At 40.7% G+C, this 21,963-nt stretch overlaps 1 protein-coding gene across 1 annotated transcript in view; it reads left to right on the top strand.

Moving 5' to 3' along the window:
- obscnb (obscurin, cytoskeletal calmodulin and titin-interacting RhoGEF b) overlaps nucleotides 1–21,577 on the top strand; it is a 78,648-nt gene extending 57,071 nt beyond the window's left edge. The window contains exons 56-84 of the mRNA XM_086082546.1: nucleotides 1,062–1,352; nucleotides 1,956–3,269; nucleotides 4,142–4,423; nucleotides 4,613–4,694; nucleotides 4,776–4,897; nucleotides 4,965–5,162; nucleotides 5,240–5,272; nucleotides 5,412–5,510; nucleotides 5,587–5,805; nucleotides 6,861–6,894; nucleotides 6,980–7,032; nucleotides 7,315–7,413; nucleotides 7,805–7,861; nucleotides 9,183–9,322; nucleotides 9,395–9,595; nucleotides 9,735–9,811; nucleotides 11,097–11,267; nucleotides 11,348–11,507; nucleotides 12,794–12,910; nucleotides 12,987–13,151; nucleotides 13,993–14,151; nucleotides 14,227–14,404; nucleotides 14,552–14,665; nucleotides 16,677–16,844; nucleotides 16,917–17,019; nucleotides 17,915–18,044; nucleotides 18,157–18,247; nucleotides 18,334–18,376; nucleotides 19,371–21,577. Coding sequence (XP_085938672.1) covers nucleotides 1,062–1,352; nucleotides 1,956–3,269; nucleotides 4,142–4,423; nucleotides 4,613–4,694; nucleotides 4,776–4,897; nucleotides 4,965–5,162; nucleotides 5,240–5,272; nucleotides 5,412–5,510; nucleotides 5,587–5,805; nucleotides 6,861–6,894; nucleotides 6,980–7,032; nucleotides 7,315–7,413; nucleotides 7,805–7,861; nucleotides 9,183–9,322; nucleotides 9,395–9,595; nucleotides 9,735–9,811; nucleotides 11,097–11,267; nucleotides 11,348–11,507; nucleotides 12,794–12,910; nucleotides 12,987–13,151; nucleotides 13,993–14,151; nucleotides 14,227–14,404; nucleotides 14,552–14,665; nucleotides 16,677–16,844; nucleotides 16,917–17,019; nucleotides 17,915–18,044; nucleotides 18,157–18,247; nucleotides 18,334–18,376; nucleotides 19,371–20,445 — 5,975 coding nt within the window. The 3' untranslated portion in view covers nucleotides 20,446–21,577. The remainder of the gene's footprint in view (nucleotides 1–1,061; nucleotides 1,353–1,955; nucleotides 3,270–4,141; nucleotides 4,424–4,612; nucleotides 4,695–4,775; nucleotides 4,898–4,964; nucleotides 5,163–5,239; nucleotides 5,273–5,411; nucleotides 5,511–5,586; nucleotides 5,806–6,860; nucleotides 6,895–6,979; nucleotides 7,033–7,314; nucleotides 7,414–7,804; nucleotides 7,862–9,182; nucleotides 9,323–9,394; nucleotides 9,596–9,734; nucleotides 9,812–11,096; nucleotides 11,268–11,347; nucleotides 11,508–12,793; nucleotides 12,911–12,986; nucleotides 13,152–13,992; nucleotides 14,152–14,226; nucleotides 14,405–14,551; nucleotides 14,666–16,676; nucleotides 16,845–16,916; nucleotides 17,020–17,914; nucleotides 18,045–18,156; nucleotides 18,248–18,333; nucleotides 18,377–19,370) is intronic.
- Nucleotides 21,578–21,963: the final 386 nt, after the last annotated feature.

The raw sequence follows: 21,963 nt of genomic DNA, 5'->3' as shown, positions 1-21,963 counted from the left end.
GGCTTTCAAACACATGGAAGACAGCTTGCATAAAAGAGTTGGAATAGGAAACCTTGACGTGCTGAGAAAAACCTTGGCTAAGAGATCTTGACATACTGACAAAAGTGTCATTTAGTATCACTCACTAGGGCAATGCACAATTCTATATGACAAAATAAAGGCCTATATTGTCTTTTAGCTTTGTTTTTGCCTTTTATTCTGTTTTCTTCTAGTGTTTAACTGTTTTCTTTTAGCGTTTAATTGTTTTTATTTAGTTGTTACTAAGTTTTTAGCTCCAGTGTTTCCTCAAGAGGGAGCCTCTGCACTGGGAGGGATGGCTGGTCTTCTCCTGCGGGTGGGCGGTAGTCCGGGGGGCCCCTTGGTGCTATATAAATAAAGCTTGATTTGATATGATAAAATAAGAGTGACTAATAGCTTAGCAACTGACAACATTCTCATCAAAAAGGACAATTGCATAAAACTAGACAAACTAAGAGTGGCTAATACATCATCAAACTTCATCAGGGACGTAGCAACTGTATAGCAACTACAAAACAAAAATGACGAGACAAAATAAGACTGACAACTACCCCATCATCATAAGGCACAACACAATACAAGTCCATAACAATTGAATGACCCCATGACCCAACCCAAAATGACATAACAAATTTGGGAATGTTGAAATTTTTGAAGGAAGGCTTATTTGAATATGTTGGTGAATGGTGAATTTTCACAATGTATAAAGCACATGAAGTGATTAATTTGGGAGATTTTGTAAAGGAAAATTTGGGATTCTAAAAAAAGTCGACATTTTTGGGAACAATTTGAGGTGAATTTGTGAAATGTTTTCATTAATATCAATGGTTTTGTTTTTTGTGAAAATGTGTGAGTTCTGGGTAGTAAATACATGTTACCAGGATGTCCTGAATGGCCTACTGGTTGAATTAGTTGAGAAACGTTGAAGAACATTCACACAATAATAGACAGACAGACAAATTAACAGGGTTAGACTTTGCGTTTTGTGTAGTCCTTTATGAGTTAGACTCTACTTCTATCTCCTGCTGCTTTTTTCACCACAGCTGTACCAGACCCCCCGGAGGACCCTGAGGTCCTCAGCAAGACCAAAGAGTCTGTCACGCTTTCCTGGTTCACTCCCCTACATGACGGAGGCAGTACCATTCTGGGCTACAAGGTGGAGTCGAGGCTGGCAGAAAGCGCTCTCTGGCTTCCGTGCCACTCCACTCCCGTGTGCAACACCGAGTTTGTGGTGGAAAATCTCATCCAGGGCACCGGCTACAGGTTTAGAGTAGCGGCCATCAACAGATCCGGCACAGGGGAGCCTGTTGAGCTTCCTCAGACTGTACAGCTTGGTGAGTGGATAACTAAAATGTCTAAAATGGAGTCTACTTAAAGTGGAAGTCAAAATTCTTCTTTTTTTTTGACAATAATATGTTATATGTGACCTTACTAGTCTAAACATGACATTCTGATTAATATTACATTTTTGAAATATGAGTTATGCAGCAAAATCAGAGCCGTTTTTAAACATCCCAGCCACGGCCAATCACAGCTCACCTGTTTTTTGAAGCTGTGCTATGATTGGTTGTTACCTGAGCAACCTGGATGTCATCTTCATTCGACAGCAAGTGGCAAAATGGCCGCCCCCTGAGATGGATAAAAACGGCTGCATTTTGCTGCTTAACTCATATTCCATTAACACAATAGTAACCAGAATGCCATATATAGCCTAGTTGGGCTGCATAGAACATATTATTGTTTAGAAGGTTGACTTCCCCTTTTAGTCTACTAGTTTTTAAATTTAACATTGATGCACCTCTTTGCAACATAATAGTGGTGGTGATAAAAGGTGGATTAATTTAGATAAGTCCCCACTGAAGACCCAGGTTCCAAATGCATACCTAGCCACGTCTTAAGATTGTAAAGTCTCATTAAAAATTGCCGTGTGTCTATAGAAACTGAGGTAAAAGAAGTTCAGCCGGGCCAACTTGGACAGCCCAGTCTTCCTCCGGAGGCTGCTGAAGAAGGAGATCTCCATGAACTGTGGGAGGCCTCGGCCAAGAAAAGGCGCATGAGTCGCGAGCCTACTCTGGACTCCATCACTGAACACCCAGAGGATGACGGTAAAGGTGGCCAAAAGAAAACGGAGCAGAAGGAGAACAGTGCTTCAGAGAAGGTGGAGTTGAAGTCATCAGAGAACGAGCAAACCAAGAAACAGAACGAGTCTAAAATGCGCACCAGCTCTGAAGAGTCCAGTTCTGGCGGTTCTTCACTTGTGTCCTACCTTAAGAAGAGCAGTCAACTTCAGTCTTCGACCACGGTTGTGACCGTTGATGGCCCTTCACAAGCCACCGAGCGCTTCTTTAAACACTTTCAGATGTCCGACCAGAAAACAACTACAGTTCAGCGGACCGAAACGAAGATGTCAACACAGGAGACTGACATCGTGGAGATTAGCAAAGAAGATGAACCTGAACTGAGAGATGCTGCCATCAAGATCCAAGCTGCCTTTAAGGGCTACAAAGCACGCAAGGACATGCGGCCTGTCCTCAAGCAGGTCTTCAAAGATCAGACCAAAGAGCCTGATGGCACCATACATTTGGAGTGTGTGGCGGTAGGTAAACCCGATAAGGTGCGTTGGTTGAAGGATAGCGAGCCGCTGACCGACAGCAAGCACCACCACATTGACATCTACAACGACGGCACATGTTCCTTGGTCATCACCGCCATCACCACCAAAGACACGGGCGTGTACATGTGCGAGGTCACCAATAAGTTCGGAGTCATCTCTCACAGTGCGAAGGTCACCGTAGGAACCGTGAGAGAATCATCCGGGCGGCGTCCGCTGACAGTTGGCTACAGCGCCGACAGCGAACCCGACAGCTCGTCAGGCAGCGAGATGGACGAGTCGCTCAGGCAGGCGAGCAGACGCCTCCGCCGGCTCCTACGTACGCGCCTCCCGCCGGATGTGGAGGAAGAACCTTTCGTCAGCGCAGACGAAGGAGACCTCCGCACTCCGGATCCTCACTCTTACCGCGAGGACGACACGTACATTTACATCCGCTTCGACACATGGTCAGAGGCGGAGGTGGCTTCAAAGAGGTTCCAGGAGATGTTTACGATCCACGGGGTCCCCGTGGAGACCAGCATCCTGGAGGCCGGACATCTGAAAGTGGAGCTACGGATTAGGAAGTTGGGCTATACTGAAGATGGCACGGAAACGCCAACTCAAGAAAAACAGTCTCCTGCGTTATTGTCTGGAGCTCCTGGTAAGAATATGTCTATTTTTTCTTATGATTAGTCCATGTTGAGATCTACAAAAATGCAATTTATTGTAATGACAGGAACTTTTAGTCACTTCAAGATCGAGCAGTGCTCAAGGGCCACTTTTAACTTGTAAAACCAACAAAAGGGGGCCGGGCCATTTGTAGATGAAGTAAAATAAATAAATATCAATTCCTTCTAATTTTGTGATTGCATATTCATATTTAATTCAATTATTATTATTTAGACAATGTAATATTTACCAAAATATATACACTTGGAAAAAAAATCCCATCTTTTAAAAGCCATCCCCCAAAAATGTATTTACATTAATATGTTATTTGCAGCCCCACTAGTCCAAACACGGTATTCTAATTAATATTATATTTGTGAAATATGAGTTCAGCAGCAAAATCCAGCCGTTTTTATCCATCTCAGGGGGCGGACATTTTGCCACTTGCTGTCGACTGAAAATGACATCACAGTCGCTCAGTCCATGATTGGTTTCTGAACAATCAAGACTCACCTGCTTTCTGAAGCTGAGCCATGACCTGAGCCCTGAGCAACTGTGATGTCATTTACAGCAAGTGGCAAAATGGCCGCCCCCTGAGATGGATAGAAACAAGTGAATTTTGCGGCTTAACTCATATTCCACAAATGCAATATTAGTCAGAATGTCGTGTTTAGACTAGTGGGGGCACATACAACATTTTATTGTAAAGAATAGTTTTGGGTTGACTTGATGATCAATGCCATCTGAGAGTAGACAGAGAATAACAGGACGCCTCCATTCACTCATTCATTTATTTCACTTGTGATAAATGTTTGCTTTGGTGAGGTCTTCGCTCTCAACACTCTTGTTTTCTTCCTCCCCCAGCCGCTCCCGTCTTCTTGACAGAGTTACAAAATCAGGACGTGCCCGACGGCTATCCCGTCAGCTTCGACTGCGTGGTGATCGGCAAGCCTTCGCCCACCGTCCGTTGGTACAAGGATGGTAAAGTTTTGGAGGAGGATGACCACTACATGATCAACGAGGACCAGGAAGGCTGCCATCAGCTCATAATCACTGCCGTGCTAACTTCCGACATGGGAGTTTATCGTTGCATGGCAGAAAACAGCAGTGGCATTGCGGCCACCAGGGCGGAACTCAGGGTTGACAGTGAGTTTAAGCACATTATGCACTCATACAAGAGTTTATTTGAAACCTAAAGGGGGTCCTCCGTTATGGCTATATATTTTTGGGATTTATGGGCAAAAGTGTTTTTCATACTTTACTACTGCATCAAAATGGGTTGGTAATAGGCTATGGCGCTCACGCATAATATTTACTCATCATATTCTCCATTAGTGTCTTGCAGCTCCGATTACGACACCGCTGCTGACGCCACTGAAACATCGTCTTACATCAGCGCCAAGGGCTACTTGTCCAGGTGAGGTCATAGTGCAAACTTTTTCATTTACTTTACATCTGATACCTTGATCAGTAACTCGTGTTGTTACTTTTGAAGCAGAGAGACCGAGACCTTTGAATCCGTGACAGAAGATGATCAGATGCCTCAAGTTGTGGAGGAACTTCATGATGTTCACGCTAGTCCAGGTTCCCCAATGGCTAAGATGCAGCTCAGAGTAAAAGGTATGAACAGAGAATTTGTAATTAAATCGTCAGTGTTTGTTAACGTCGATTGGTGGTTTGTTTCCAGGTTTCCCCAAACCAAGAGTGTACTGGTTCAAAGATGGCCACCCCCTGCGGGCCTCCGAAAGGATTTTGCTGTTAGCGCAGCAAGACGTTCACAGTCTGGAGATCCTGAAGGTGAAGAAAGAGGACATGGCGGAATACTCGGCCTACATCAGTAACGCGGCTGGTTCTGCTTATTCTTCTGCCCGGCTCATTGTTCTAAGTGTGTATGACAGATTATGAATACAAATTATTACATTAGAATGCTTACAGGTTTTAAGAACCACTGTTTTATTTCAGATCCAGGGGAGATCATACCTCAAGATCTGAAAGGTAAATTAATATTCAAAAACTAGCACATAACATTGAAAATGGAGCATGCACTCTCCATCCATCCAGCCATCTCATTTCTAAACCGCTTGTCCTCGGATTGTGTTTTGGTGTTTCCCTTCCAATGAACTGGATTTCATAGACTCCCGGGAGTCTTTGGTGCCACCACGTTTCCTGGAAAAGTTCAGCAACAGAAAAGTGAAACAAGGAACCAGCATCACATTATCTGTCAAAGTCGAAGGTTTGTACACCATGTGCTTAAAAATAATTATTTGAACATGCTCTTACACTTTAATATACTGTATGTACTACTTTAGGATCTCCCACTCCAATGGTCTCGTGGCTAAAGGAGGAGTCAATGGAGGATGTTCTGTGGATCAAGCCCGATACCAAAGGATACAAAGTAGCGAGTTCAGGCCGCCAACATAGCCTTATCTTGATGGATGTTGGAACAGAGTACACTGGTGCCTACACATGCATTGCCACAAATAAGGCGGGACAATCCATCTGTACTGCCCACCTTGAGGTGGATGACAGTAAGAAAAAAAATCTGTTCTTCTACAGAAACAAATGCGCTCTTGAGAACAAGTTTTCCCCACCCCTGATATACACAATTGTTTGTGTAACCCTCAGTGGAACCTCCAAAGTTGAACGCCCCAAAAGTGGTACCTAAATTTAGAGTTCAAGCAACACTTTTCTAGAAAAATGCCTGAGGTGTCAAAACGATGATCTCATTAGACGTCATCTCAATGAGCTTAACTCATTTGCTCACAAAAATGTATTATACGTTTGTGTTTTTTTTATGCTACAGCATACAGAAGGCTTTGATGCAGCCTCTGACCCAAAGAGGACGCTTAAAGCAATGGTAGTTATTACAAAAAACGGCCAGGGGGTGGCAGCAGAGTATAAGAGATCAACCAGGGCCATGTTGCAAAAAGGCTTGCTGCAAAACGAAAACAGATAGAAATATCCTTTTTTTTCCTGATGAAAGAAGAGACTCTAATCTTTTTGTAGGTTACATGTTTTTATAGCAATAGAACACAATATTCGGTGGGCCTTGCAAAATCAGTCAAAAACCAGTAAAACAGCCGGGTGCGATGAGTTAAAGGGGAACTCAAGTCAACAATGTTTTTTGCAGTATTTTCTTTATGCCACTGCTGGTCTAAACATGGTATTCTGATTCATATTGAGTTTCTGAAATAAGATTTAAGCAGATTAATCTACCCATTTTCATCCATCTCAAGGGGGATACCATTTTGATATTAATTTTTTTCATACACATTTGACAGCCCTCTGCTGGTCCACTGAAATTGACATCAAAGAACCTTTGGGCTCACATTGCGAATGTCACGGCCTACCTGTTCACTTTTGGTCATGAGATGTTCCTAATTGGAACAAAGTAATTCATGTTCTTATAGAGAAAGTTTCTTGACATTGGAACAACTTGGAAGCCCACCAAAAGGATTGTCTTTGGAAGTTCCACTGCATTTTTAATGGGCGATCACGATCAGTTCTCCACCCTCTCTCACCCCAACCCCCCACACCCCCAGGTTGTTTATTTATTCACATTTTTTCTTGTTGTTTTCCCCAGCTCCACCACAAAAGAAAGAGACCAAAGCTTCAGAGTATGTTTTTATTTTATAAAGTTTCTTTAGCTAGAAATTGACAAATGCAAATGCAGATTAGTGAGGTTTGATTTTTATTCATCAGAGTTCTCGGGATTACTGTCAGTCCACCAGAGGAAGATGCAAAGAAGGGAAAGGGTAAGTAGAATTTACCATACGAAACTACGATACACCAGTTAATAATCTTATCTGCTTTATCAGTGCTACTTTAAATATTCTGTACCTTGAGCTGGATTTACATTACAGGTGCAGTTGCCTACATCCAACTGAATTTTGGGATATGTATATGTTAATTTCAAGTAATTTCAAGTAACACATATCCAATATGGCTGTGTTACTTGTGTGACAGCAACGACAACTGGGTCACTTGAACCAAATAGTGTAAATCCAAACTAATATACTTTTTCAATTTGTTTCAAGAGAGTAAAATGCCCTACTTTGGAGAAGTCGGCTCTGAGGAATTCCTCATGAAACTCACCACCCAGATCACTGAAATGGTATCAGCCAAGATCACACAAGGTGCGTTTGTACTGTATGTCATGGACCATCCGATATATGCAGCCAGGAAATGTCTGTATTGTATTGTATTGTATAATAGAGTCAAATAATATCACATTTCATTATTTTTAATTCATTACCATTGTCGTCATCATACATGTTGCAAATATTCTACAGTTTCTTGCATGTGTCCGTCTTAAGCTTGTCTTATGCTTTGGTTCTAGACCACGAGTGCACTCACGTAACAGTACAAGAATTGTCTTGTTTTTCTGCACGTTCTTGCTTGTGTGATGTTTACTACATCCAAGCCCATCTTGCTTCGTTCAAGCAACACTTCTTCACCAGTTAATACGCTATCACTTTACTAATCGCACCCATCAAATGCTCATCCAATCATGAATTTGTTATTCAGACAGCACACAGAATCAGGAAGTGCTCCAGTGGATGAAATCTTGGCCCAAAACTACCAGTATGTATTACCAATGCATCCATTACCATACAATATATCAAGATATTTGTGATTGATGATGATGATGATGTTGATGAAGCACAGATTAATTATTTTTTTAATTAGAATGAAGTTCAAGTTATAAGAACACAATTCGCTGCTACTGCAATAGTTTTCTCTGTTGTTTTGTGACTGATTTGTGATTCTTAAATGGGTTTGTAATGAATTTAAGGTTGAAAACGCACTCACCATAACATTTTGGTTCATGTTGAGCTGTAGTTTTTGCATGCCATTACTAACAAAATTGTAGATAGTGCAAACCATTTATGAGGACCTCCCTGAAATACATGGTCATTGAAGTGTACAATTTTAACCTCAGAAAGTAATTGTGGAACTTTATTTTTAGCATAAATGAATAAAACAAATAAATACATTTAGAATATGTTTTTCTCCCTCTCCCTGTCTTTCCAGCCATCTTCTATAATCATGTATACATGCTTATTTATTTATCAGTATAATACACGTTTATTTTATTATACCTAATTACAGCTGTTGAATATCATCCTTACCCTTCTTTGTTCATTGATAATTAAAAATAAGAATAAGGTGTTTTTTTGCAATCATATATCACATTTCAGTATGATAATTCATTTATTTTATCATATTTAATTAGAACTGTTGATTATTATTCTTAATTTGCTGAATGATTATAAAATGTTGTAATAAATAGGATTTTTTAAATCACCTTACTAGTTATACTACTATATAATATAATTAAAATATTGATTATATTTCTTTATCATTTTGAGTAGTTTTTTTTTTTTTTTTTAATCAGTTCCTTGCTCTATAAAGGCCTTCAGCTATTGCAATTTAAATCTGCAGCATACATCAGTCCTTCTCAAATAGGGGAGCGGGCCCTAGGGAACATGTTTTTAAATGAGGTGTAATTACACATCAACGAGAGTAGTTGGCAGTAGCGCTCTCATTGTCAGAGAGTGCGCAAGGAGTATACGCTCCTATGCAAAGGGGTACTTAAAGCAATTTTACAGACAAATGATAGTATTTATAGTCACAGCGGAGAGTTGGGGGCGGCACAAAATATTTTCTTCCTCCTTGGGGTGTAACAAAGAATAATTGAGAAGCACTAGACTGCATTCATGCACATATTACAGTTGTCTTTTAACTGTTCATGTGTATACATTCAAGTAAATTAGCATGAAAATTGTCAGTAGGGTCAATTAGTAGGGACTTTCACTAAAGACTAAACTCTGCTACTAATACACTTCCGCTAATATACGACAACCCAAATGACTCCCCCTTCCTTCCCTCCTTGCTGTCTCAGCCTCATTGCGCGTACCAGGCGCAGACAGCGACGACGAGACCAAAACCCCTTCGGCTTCTCCTCATCACGGTCGCTCCCGTCCCCCCTCCCTCGTGGCTGACTCCTCGTCTGAGTCTGATGAGGGCGATGCCAGGGGAGAGGTGAGACACTGCCATGTGAAACACACCTTAAGTATTAAAAAGTGAAAATTGACGGGGACCGTGTGCGCGCAGATGTTCGACATCTACGTGGCGACAGCTAACTACGACCCCATCGTGGCCAGCAAAGAATCCATCTCCCTAAAGGAGGGACAGTATGTGGAGGTGTTGGACTCGGCCCACCCGCTCAAATGGCTCGTTCGGACCAAACCTACCAAGATGACGCCATCCCGCCAAGGATGGGTGTCACCTGCCTACCTGGACAAAAAATTCAAAGTATGTCTGTGTAGCACAAAACTGGTTGGTTGGTGCCATGGTTCCATTATGTCACCATTATAAACTCAAATACTATACACAGATTTACGTGAGGTCAACATGTAACATTGAAACTGATGATAAACATGTATTCCTCCAGCTATCTGCTGATTCAGGTGACCCTCCTGAGACAAGCGTAGAGGAGGTGTCTGAGGGAGAATACAAGAAGAAGTTATTGTAAGTAAAGCAAATCGTTGTCAGTCTCTTAAGTATGGAGGACCAAAAGTGCCAAAATTAAATAAATGAATAAATATGTCATTAATTAATTAAATGTTTCATTTATTAATAAATATGGAATTAAATAAATCAATGTGTTATTAAATGTGTCATTAATTAATGAAATTGACTATGATTATTTGTAAATATATACATATAATTATTTTTCTATTTAATTAATTATTTCATGGTTACTGTGTTGCCGCGTTTCATAAATGTATTTTATCTGTCAAACTCACCCATCAAAGTTTGGTGGGCAGGTCCTAACACCTGATTGGTCACCCTGCTCACCAAGTCAAAGCAAATCCATTTCAGAATAATGAATTGATGCAGAGTGAGTAGCTAGTAAACGCAATTTGATAGGCTGTGTGGCGCTATTGACCTCTATAGGTGCGTTACCATTAGACTCAGATTTACTCTCATGAGGTGCTTTTTGAATTTGAGACCTGTTGAAATGGAAGTCACTTTTTTCCGCATTTCCTGTAGTCATGTAACCCCGCCTGGTAAAAGGAAGAAAAGGAAGTTGGAAGTACAGGGCCACTCGCTTTTTTATCGGAATTGCTTCCTGAGGGGACAACAAGTCCTATTGAGCCAAGGCTGCCGCGGATCCATACACGCATACTATTTATTCTCGTGACGTTCGTGAGGAGCCGTTGGCACGACGTGACCGCCGACAAGAACTGCGAGATCTCACGAGAGTCGAGGCGGTACATTACGAGAACTACGCCTCAGAAGAAAATCACTCTTCAATGGAAACTCCTACATGTCAAAACTGTACTTTAGAGAAATAGTAGAAATATCGCTTTTATTTTTATGTTGGTTTTGCACAATAACAAGCCTCGATCACTCTATATCAGCAAAAAAATCAATCACCGTAGCCACCAAGTAATCCAACCTCTTCAGGCCGAGACAAGATTTTAGTGAATCAGCCCCGCCCACTAACTTTGACGGGCGAGTTTGACAGCTAAAATAAATTCATGAAACGCTGCAACACAGGAAGATGAAATAAATAAATACAGAAATAATTATATATATATATATGTGTGTGTGTGTGTGTGTGTGTAGGTAATTTAATGCATGACACACTTATTTAATTATTGGTTTATTTAATTCCATATTTAATTAATAAATGCCACATTGAATTATTTCATGACACATTTATTTAATTATATATTGGTGTATTCATTTATTTAATTTTGGCACTTTTGGTCCTCCATACTTAAACAGCATCTTTGTTCTTTTGTAGCCAATTGATCCAGGACATAATTGGCGGTGAATCCGAGTTCGTTAAAGAGATCAACTTCTTCACGTGCCATCACCTGAGACATGCCGGCATTCCTGATGCGCCGAGTGACGTCTGCAGCCAGAGGGAGGCCATCTTTAGGAACATTGATGACTTAAAGGACTTTCACGCCAGGTGCGATTAACACCTCCTGATGACCAGCTCGTCTTTGGGCGGAGCTTTGTGGCAGTGACCTCGCCATATGTGTATTGCAGATCATTCCTCCCAAAGCTTAACGATTGTGAGACGGATGACGACGTAGCCATGTGCTTCCTGAAGAATAAGGAAGGATTTGAGAAGTACCTCCAGTATCTTGTTGGTCAGAGCCAGGCTGAAAGTGTCATCAGTGACAAAACGGTGCACCGCTTCTTCAAGGTACCACTGCTCGTTTGTTTCACATTGTTCAACTGTCTTGTTATGCTGCAGGTCAGATTCACTCATTTTAAATTTATATTCATTTTCCGCTTACGGTGAGTTGTAGGCTGTAGCCAATCACAGCTGACGTTTGACGAGTTGCCAGTCAATGACGGTGCATATTGAGCTCATTCACACTTGCAGTACATTCACAACGACAATAGCACAATTTAGTGTCTTCAATGAACCGAACTATGGAGGACCAAAACAAAAAATTATTAATTATGTTTGATGAATTAATTAATCAATTAATTAATTACAATCGCAAATTGGGTGTAAAAATTATAATTCAAAAATTAAATACAAAGAATAAAAATATATAAATAAAAACAGATTTAAAAAATTTATTTTAAATTAAATGTGGAAATAAATACAAAACTAAATATATAAATTATAGAATTAAATAGCAATCATTAAATAAAATGCTCTGCTCTCACATTTATTTATTTCATTCTGCGACGCTGTCAGCATGAAATGCATCATGAAATATTCAAATGAGGGAGCAGTCCTAAGTGCTTTTGCAGCATGAAATTAATAAATATGAGAGCAGAATCTTTTAATTTATTGATTGATATTTACATCTATTTATATATTTATTTTTGTATTTCTTTCCACAATTATTTTTCTTTTTTGAGTCATTTATTTACTTTACTTTTATTTATTTCTGTATATTGATATTTTTTGTTTTTATTTCCATTAGTTTTTTTGTTTTTTTGCATAAAATTTTTTTATTATATTTTTACATCCCTTTTTATATTTTGTTTTCGCTCTTCATTTATGTATTATTTTCACATTTTTGGTCCTCCATACTGTATTGTATGTTTTTTTGAATGAAGAGGTGGGGAAACTGCAGTACCTGGAAAAAATCCAGGCAGGCATGGTGAGAACATGCGAACTTCAAACTAAAAGGCCAGAGTCCAGATCCTTGAAATCAAATTAAAAGTCAATAGTTTTCGTAATGAAACTTACGCTTAATGAACGCATAGTTTAGTTCACATATTTGCAGAAGGTCAATTTGACCCAGAACAGAAGAGGCTGATGGCAATTAATCAAAATCACTGCGTAAAAAAAAAAAAAATCATCATCATAATCATCATCATCAATAACATGGAAAATGGGCGGCAAGGTGTGTCTAGTGCACGTAGCGGCTCTGAAACACAGTTTTAAGGCTAGGGGTTTGAATCTCAGGCCCTCTAGTGTTAAGTTTACAATAGGGGGTTGACTCCTGACTTCCCGTTGTGTTTTAGGAGTACACAGAGAAGGCGCAAGCCAGTACAGACCCGGCTGACCCGCCTGTTCGCAGCATCAATGCCTACCTCCTACAACCTTTGGACAGGATTCAAAAGTACAAGGCCTTCCTCAAGGTGATGTCCAATAGTAATTATATCTCTAAGATGCATTATTTTCTCGGAATTGAACACGCAACTTCAACGTCACCAGGAGCTCATTCGAAACAAGGCGAGAAATGGCCAGAACTGCTGCCTGCTTGAAGAAGCGTATGCCATGGTGTCGGCGCTGCCACAACGCTCTGAGAACACCCACCACGTCGCCATGATTGAGAACTACCCCGCCACCCTTGAAGCGTTAGGAGAGCCTCTTCGACAGGTGAGTGGATGAGTAATGATGAGTGTGGATGAGTGTTCATTTTGACTTATTTTTCTTTTAACCAGATACCCCTACAATATTTTTTTTTGTTTTAGACATAATTTACATGACCCACAAATTCATCTATACACATTTTTTTCTTTGCACCCTATCCCCAGATGTTCTCTGAAAACTTAATTCACGTTTTTTTGTACTCTGTCTGTAAAGCCAAGTTTAATCAGGATTGATACTTACAGAGAGTCTTCGTCGCATGAGTAGGGGGGGATTCCTGTATTTATCTTAATTGTCTAGTTTTAGTCAACTAAAATTCACATTACTGTAGTGGACAACATTTCTGAAGTCCCTTTTTACATTAGGATCAAATTGTTAATTGTTAAGGATCAAATATCAATTAATCTTTATGAAATTGGATTAATGTATGAATGCAGAAACACACTATTTGAAACCTTTATACTTTGGTTACGCGACAAAGCATCATAGCAACAATAACAACCGTCAAGTTAATTATTTGACCTAAAATCCTCATAAACATTCAAAAGCACTATGCCTAAATAATGCAGATGTGCTCTCACCGTATTAATTAGTAAACAGAAAGTGTGCTTTTTGCGCAAATGGTCACAGTGAATGTGTCGTTAGCATCCGTCTGATTTAGTTGGTTCTATTCATTTGGGTCAAAATCATCGTTCGTTAACTTCACTTCAGTTAGTCATGATTTTTGTGTCAATGTGCTATTATTCTCTCATATTTATGTCACAGAAAAATATTTTGTTGGTAATAACTATTTATCTATGAGTAACACAGACCTAGAAGACAAGTCTCTCATAATGTGTCTTGCTACCAGGGACCGTTCCAAGTTTGGGAGGGAGCTCCTGGAATAAGAACATCCTCTCGAGGTCACCATCGTCACGCCTTCCTCTTTAAGAACTACTGCATCATTTGCAAATCCAAGAGAAACAGCAACACCGATACACAAACATACGTCTTTAAGAACATGATGAAGGTAAGACAATCAACACCATTCCTCTGTCTTGATCTGCCACCTGATCGTCTCGACTTTTTCGCCTCCCTCCTGCAGCTGAACAACATTGACGTGAATGAGACGGTAGAGGGTGACGACCGCGCGTTTGAGATCTGGCACGAACGCGAAGATTCGGTGAGGAAGTACACCTTGCAGGCCCGAACAGTGACCATCAAGAACTCATGGCTGAGAGACTTCCGAGAACTTCAGCAGAAATACAGCATGCCTGCCTGGAGTGAGTCAAATGCAACTTTATTCAACATTTTATTGCAATAACAATATTTTACAATAATAATTAAGTATTTTTGTATAAACAACAAAAAGTAAATTTTTAATAATATGCCCCCTTAAATTGTGTGTGTGTGTGTGTGTGTTTTTTAAGGTCCTCCTGATTTTGTAGAAATATTGGCAAACTGCACAGCTGAGCTTGGGCAGACTGTTAAATTGGCATGCAAGGCCATAGGAGTCCCCAAACCTGCCATCACCTGGTACAAGGGTAAGACATTTCCTCCTTGTCCACATTACCTTAAAGACACAGTGTTTAATAATTGGTGCCATCTAGTGGTGAACTAATAATTCATTCATTTTAAAACCCCCACTACTATGTGTTCTATAACATCGATGTACATTTTTTATATATCGTAGGTCTAGTAATCTGTAATTATATCACATGGCTGGAGCCTCACCTGACAAGACACTGATTTCGCTTTCACCACCATCTTCTTGCTACGGATGCCCAAAGGACTACTTCATGTACATAGTTAGCCCTGCTTACAGCTTTTTATTTTTTTATTTTTTTGGGGTTTTTTTACATTTTTTTTTCCTCTTTTCTCTATAAAGAGCTCAGTATTGTTCATTCGGAAATGTCATCATCATTGCTCTTTATTTTATTTTTATTTTATTTTTAATATATATATTACAGCTAATGTCCAACCCAATAGAGATCCTGATGTCACGTGACCTCTTGACACGCCCCCTTGTGGCAGGATAGTATTGGCGCAGTGTTGATGGGCTACAATGGCATGGAGGGCGAAAACTAACGTTGATCCGTCAACTTTCCGCCCAAGAGCTTTGACAGTCACTTTGATGAAAAGGACATGATATACATGCGTGGAGGTGGACATTGCCGATTAAGTGTCAAGAGTTTTTTTTTTTAACTTGGCGATTTTGCCGGTGAGTGCTTTCAAATCTAATCATACAAAGGCTTTACAAGTTTGTCCAATCCGGATTTATTTCCCTTCTATGCGTGTGGTCAAAATCCCATCAAAGTTGGCAGTTTCACGTAAGTCTTGGCAGTGTTGTTTATGTACGATAGCAACTTAGCAGCTGCTAAATCAGCCGCGGCCGCTGTCATTTATACCGTAAAAACTCTTCTTTATGGTGTTAGTCAGTTATTAAATTCAACTGTGTAATGTCTATTAAACCGTAGCAGCACAAATGAACGAAACAGATTATTATAAGAAAAATTACTTGACTTGAGTAGCCTCTCTTGTTAGTCGCTCAATCCAGCCTATGGCTCAGCTATTTCCCACTGGCCGCTCTTGTTAGCTGCACCGGGTCCAGCTTGCTCGGTCTTTCGGCGTCGCTTGCCGGGGTTCTCCCCAGATGCCATGTCGCTGTCGCTCGCCGAGATGCTGCCTCGCTCACGGCAAATACATTTTAGTGGTAGGCTTGCAAGGTTTCTCTGAGTCACAGTAGTTTGCGTGTTCCGAAATGCATGCGCTTCGGCTGTATTCTATTATTTGGCGACATCTAGTGGTCAACTTTTACACATTGTACCTGTAACTGCATAGTTTAAATGAATAAATGAATGAAATGTTAGGGGTGTCAAAATTAGTGTGTTAATTTTGAGTTCCTTTAAAGTAGCACTAAGGAACTTTTACTAAAATCCAAATGAATGCCGAAAAACGTTAATTGATGTTTACTATTTTTTTTTTTTTTATCAATGGGCAGTGGAAGTTGTTTCAGCGCTGCCTACACAATGGATTTGTAAAATCCAAACACCTACTAACTATAGCCAGCAGATGGCAGCATTGTATCTCTTTTCAATGTTCTGCCGGTGTAGCAATTGCAGTGAAATGTAACTGATATGATGAAATAGAACGTTTTCAAGGATGGCCTAAATGATCAAAGCCTCTCTCACATTAAATCTAATTCTCATAGCGTCACTAAACAAAAAATATTAAGTGTCAAAGTCACTGCTGTGCATAAAATGTATCTTTTCACAAAAAGCTTGTTTTCTCCTTATCTTTTAAATTTTCACTCAATGTCACTCAAATCACCTATTTTCAAATGGTGGTTACTAAAGAACGGAATAAGGTAGAAACATTACTTTTTTTCTAAAGTATTGTTTTTTTCTAATGAAAGAATGGAACGCGATCTTTTATTTGGTATCCAGCATGTTTGTGTACACTCCATTCCTAAATGTTATACATTTTATCAATGGCACTATAAACATGAATTATTTTACAATTTCACCAACGCTTCTGCTAACTGGTTGCTCGTAGACGGACGCATAGTGGAGGCGGACCCTCATCACATCATCATCGAGGACCCCGACGGTTCCTGCACGCTCATCCTGGATAACATGACGGCAGAGGATTCGGGCCAGTACATGTGCTTTGCCACGAGCTCAGCCGGAAATGCCAGCACGCTGGGCAAGATCACTGTACAGGGTGAGCAGCTCACACACAGAAAGACCCACACTGCCAATTTGTGCTTGTAACGAGAAATTAATTTGTCTTCAGTGCCTCCACGATTTGTGAACAAAATGAGGAATGCTGTATGTGTCACCGGCGAGGATGCTCAGTTCACCTGCGTCATCCAAAGTGCCCCCAGTCCTAAAATCAGGTACCGATTTTCAAAGTAATTCCACTCAATACTTACGTACAGGTACTTGAGTAATAAAATACGCTGAAAAAAGTAATACTACTGATTGCCTTCCTGTACTCAAGCAAAAGCAAAATAGTACAGCATCTGAACTGTACACAAGTATTGTTTTAAAGAACTGTACGTAAGTACAAAAGTAAAAATAAAATAATTTTTTACTAGGGATGTTCGATTCCACTTTTCTTCAGTTCAAACCGATTACCAGTATGAGTACTCAACTCTTGTTCTCTTGAGACATCCAATCCACCTCCTCCCCCCAAAACAATGACAATTTAAATAAGGGCCTATATATACCAATATAGCATTTTTCCCTAAAGTTGCATTAAACTAATGGGAAATTTCTAACCTTCTAATTCCTAAGGCCGAGAAGTTCCGACTAGATATAGTCGGACTTGCCTCCACACACAGCTTGGGTTCTGGTACCAATCCTCTCGAGAGGGGCTGGACTCTCTTCCACTCTAAAAAAAATCTTTACAATAGCCTCTTCTTTTTTTTTTAAACCATTTATTACTGAAACATTTTTAATGAGTAAATTAACACCTTAGCTGTTCATAATGGGATTTCCTGCAAGCTTCTTGCCAATAGTTTTCAGACAGGATTTGGGTTTGAATTTCCCATCCTCTGGCTGCAGATGTGACGTCATGTGCATATTGTGTATGTGAAGGGAAATTGCGGTTTCATTTTTCGGCTACAGGTGGCAGTAGCGATTCAAAATTATATTTTCTGCGTTCAGTAGCTTTAAGTACAATAACAAATTATTATAACTTTCTTACTTCCCACCACTGCCGATGTATACCACATGTCTTAAATGTACGCATGTTAATAACTTCTGGCTATGTGTGTATGCACAATTAAGATGGTTCAAGGACGGCCGGCTGCTGAGCGACCAGGAAAAGTATCAGACCTACAGTGAGCTCCGCAGCGGAGTTTTGGTCTTGGTGATCAAAAGCGTGACAGATCGAGACCTGGGACACTACGAGTGTGAGGTTGGTCCACATAAATGTGTCCGTTGTAAAGCTCTTTATCCCTTCATTCATGGCTACATGTCAATTCATAGCAGTTAATAGTCTCTAAATGAGAATTTCTCGCTGTTGCCAGCTGTCCAACCGTTTGGGCGGCGCCAGGTGTGCCGCTGACTTAGTTCTTCCGTCCGCCGTTGCCACTGGTGAGCAGGCCATTGTTCTTGAAGGTAAGAACAGACTGAGTACTTACAGATAGCGCACATTTTTGAAGCATTCCATCCATTCAATGCACTCACTGTGCTTTAATGCCCAGTTACCGAACAAGAGACAAAAATACCAAAGAAAACCATCATTATGTAAGTGCCATTTATGCATGATGTATTATTGTATGTTCATCATTTTAATACTAATCCATACATGAAGTCGATAAAATGCAGCAAAGTCGAAACAGTTTTTGCTGGAAAATACAAATAACATTGTTTAAGGGTCAAAATCATTGCCATCCTAAAACTTTGATTACATTTACTGGTCATTTTCAAAACGCAGCGCCGCTGAATGCTTTGATGCTCACTATAATAAAGTTTTTTCACTCAGAAATTCTACGTAAATTTTACAAGGAGAGTGACAGCCACTCTACCACCTGAGCCATGCCACTCTGAACTAAACAGGTCTCTTGGAGGATTCCACCTGACACCATGAATACACTAACACACAGCGGGAGCGGCATGGCTCAGGTGGTAGAAGGGGCTGTCTTCCCAGCCGAAGGTTGTGGGTTCATTCCTCAACCCTTGAGCTTTTTTTTTTTTTTAATAAACTGATCAAATGTACTCAAAACTCTCCTTGTAAAATGTACTTTGAATTTCTGAGTGACATTTTTACTAGGTTTTTTTCAAGTAAATATTACTCTCCTCTTTTTTTTTACACTGCATGACAGTTGTTTGAACCCTTAAACGTTTTCCAGAAATGTGTGCAACATTGAGAGGTTCCACTGTGTGTTTGTTCTCGTTAAGCTTGTAGTGTGGACTTAAATTTGACTGCAACTCAAATCTGCGGCATGTAAAGCTTAAGTGCTAACAATTCCTCCACATCGCTGACTAAATGATGCGCTGTTCTCACTGAGATGCAAATTTAACCACTAACTTTTGCTGCACCTCATGACACTAAATAAATGACTGACTGTCCTACTGCGGCTTGCTTCTTACTTGGCTTCGTTCCCATTTTAAACAGCAATTAAGTCACATTTTGCTTCCACCATCCCTCCCACGCTTGGACCGTCTGTGTGGAAACTGCATGCGAACCAGTGCGGCGTCCTCTTGTATAACAATCTCAACGCTGGTGGTTTATTAACAGCGAGGAGACCATTACCACAGTGGTGAAGAACCCAAGAATGAGGAGGCACAAGTCACCTGGCATGACCATCACTGGAGCCCACCGCTCAGAGATCACCACCTCAGAGACCGCCACCACCAAGACCAGGAGGATGGTCGGCCCCAGGAAAAGCGCAGTGCCAACCTTCTATGTCACAGAGGCTGAGGGTGCAGAGGGCGCCAGTGGTGTCGCGGAGAGCAAGCCCAAATGGGTTGAGGTGGAGGAGGTGATCGAGTACAAGGTCAATAAGTCTCCCAGGCTGTCCAGGAGGAGGGGTGTGTCGCCGGCCATCTCGGACCGCTCCACCACTCCATCCAGACCCAAAAGATCGCCCCTGGAAAACCCAAATGCAAACAATTCCAACAACAATCTGGTGGAGCTGGGAGGCAGCGCCAGTGGCCAGACGCTGTCCTGGGAGGACGAGGAGGCTCCCTCTGGGTCAGGAGATCCCCACGAGCTCTCGTCTGTTCTTACCTCAGCTGGGGAGGCATGTGAAGACCTGGAGGAAGATGCACAAGTTATTATCTTTGAACCCGGTGATGATGATGAAGACCTTTGCGGAAAGCAGGAAGCTAAGACGCTAACACGTGGCGGTCGTGTTCTAGCGCTGGAGGACTTGGAGGATTACGTCCCAGAGGAAGGAGAATCTTTCGGTTCGACCAGTCACATTCCTGCCGAGAAGCCCTGCGAGATCTCCGTGCTCCAGAGGGAGGTTGGCGGGTCCACCGTGGGACAACCGGTGCTCCTCAACGTGGGACGCCCCGTCGCGGCCTCTAGGCAGAGGAGTGGATTTTTCTCTCGCTTAAGGGAGCAGCTACCCGGCAGTCTTTTCTCATCTAACGCACCGCAAGGAGGCGGTTCCCAGGAGAGACGAGTCCCCATTCAAGTGAGCCACGCAAAGCTGGAGGTGAAGCCTTCTTATTGCTCCGAGGTGCAGAGGGTGGAAGGAGGGCAGCGAAGCTTTAAAACCAAAATATCAACTCAGACGTACGGTTATACATCCGTGGGAAACCCGGTCACCCTTCAAATTAGCGATAAACAACACCAGAACCAGTAGTTTTGAATTCAACCCTCCTTAGTCTTAAACGGCATCGGTTTGAGTCCTATCCTAACTTTCAGTCTATTTTCAGCTTTTAACAAACCATTCCAGTTGGAAGATATCACGTGTTCACACGATCCTATATTGGGGCATCACCACAGTCAAACTCAGTGATCGTCGCCTTCGATTTACTCAAACCAAACTGTGGACCAGAAACCTGTTTTGTTTCTGAAAAAAACGATCGCTAGAACCGAGCGGAATGAGAAACAATTTAACATCAGAGCTTCTTTTAATTGATGATCTGATATTTGTTGAAGTAACTTTAACAATATAGAGAGGACTACACCCGTGGTAAGAGTACTATACGTGACCTCCTCTGTGCAAAATTGTTCTGTTAAATACAAAACTGGAAAACAGGAGTTCTGAACATTCATAAAGATTTCATCCCATGAAATCAATTACTACTGACAGTAGACGAAGGCAGGCACGCTAGACTGGTCAGACAACCATTGATGCGTACGTTCACAACGTCACTGAGTGGGAAATGAACACTGCGTGGAATTCAAAGCAAGTGAACCACTACACTGTCGATGACTTCAAAGAAAAACAGGAACCTTTACTCAGAAACACAAAATTGTAATTGACGTTAGCATTATACACTTACACATACATCGTCATATAGCATTTAGATTTAGCTTTAATTCAAGATGTGTTGCTTTGTGTTGATTTAAAAAGGAAGTACAGTATTACAATAGTTGTGATTTTAAAAGTTCAACAAGTTAAGAATCGTTTTAGGTAGAGACGACTAGATATTCTATCGAGTTGAGTCCTTTGTGTGAGTTATTTATCATGTTACTACATTTATAGTGCAATAGCCATCTCCCGAGTCGCGAACATGAGCTCAAGGTCGTTTTCAGTTTATTTAAATGATTGACTGCATGTTGCTTTTCCAAAGCACTGTGAGTATTTCAATTGGATTAAAGTCCTCTTTAATTAAGGATTCGGGTTTTGTGTAGTTCAGTATCATAACACTCTCAAATGATTGTAATTGCTTGTACTTTAAATGTGGTTTTTGAATGGAAAAACATGTTTGCTTTCAAATGTGTTCAAATCTGAATATTAAAAAAAAAATGTTTCAATGTTTGTAAAAGATATACAAATTGCTCCTGTTGTTATTTCACACGGATGTTCACAAACATTAATTAGTTAGAATTGCTGATGGCCATTATAATTCGGTTGATAGCCAATACAGCAGCACTTACTGACAGAAAAAAACTCCACATAATTTCAATGGTACACAAAAATATATATTCTATCACATCAACGTACAACGTAGTGTGCGTGCTTCAAAATGCACTTTGAACGTAGGTTGTTGCATTCTATTAGTTCACCACTAGCTGGCAAAGATTTCTGCACACTGTCTCTTTAAAAATACATATGTTCTCACCAGGATACACACATAAAATACTGGTGTCTTTTCAGGCATATTCAGCTCCCCAATTATAATGATTCGAAGAGGCGTAGAGTAAACATGAC

Source organism: Leptonotus elevatus, chromosome 1 (genome assembly GCF_054856555.1).
Source record: "Leptonotus elevatus isolate MCC_2025b chromosome 1, RoL_Lele_1.0, whole genome shotgun sequence".
NCBI lineage: Eukaryota > Metazoa > Chordata > Actinopteri > Syngnathiformes > Syngnathidae > Leptonotus > Leptonotus elevatus.
The sequence above is the reverse complement of the archived record's forward strand: the minus strand, read 5'-3'. Positions and strand labels throughout refer to the sequence as shown.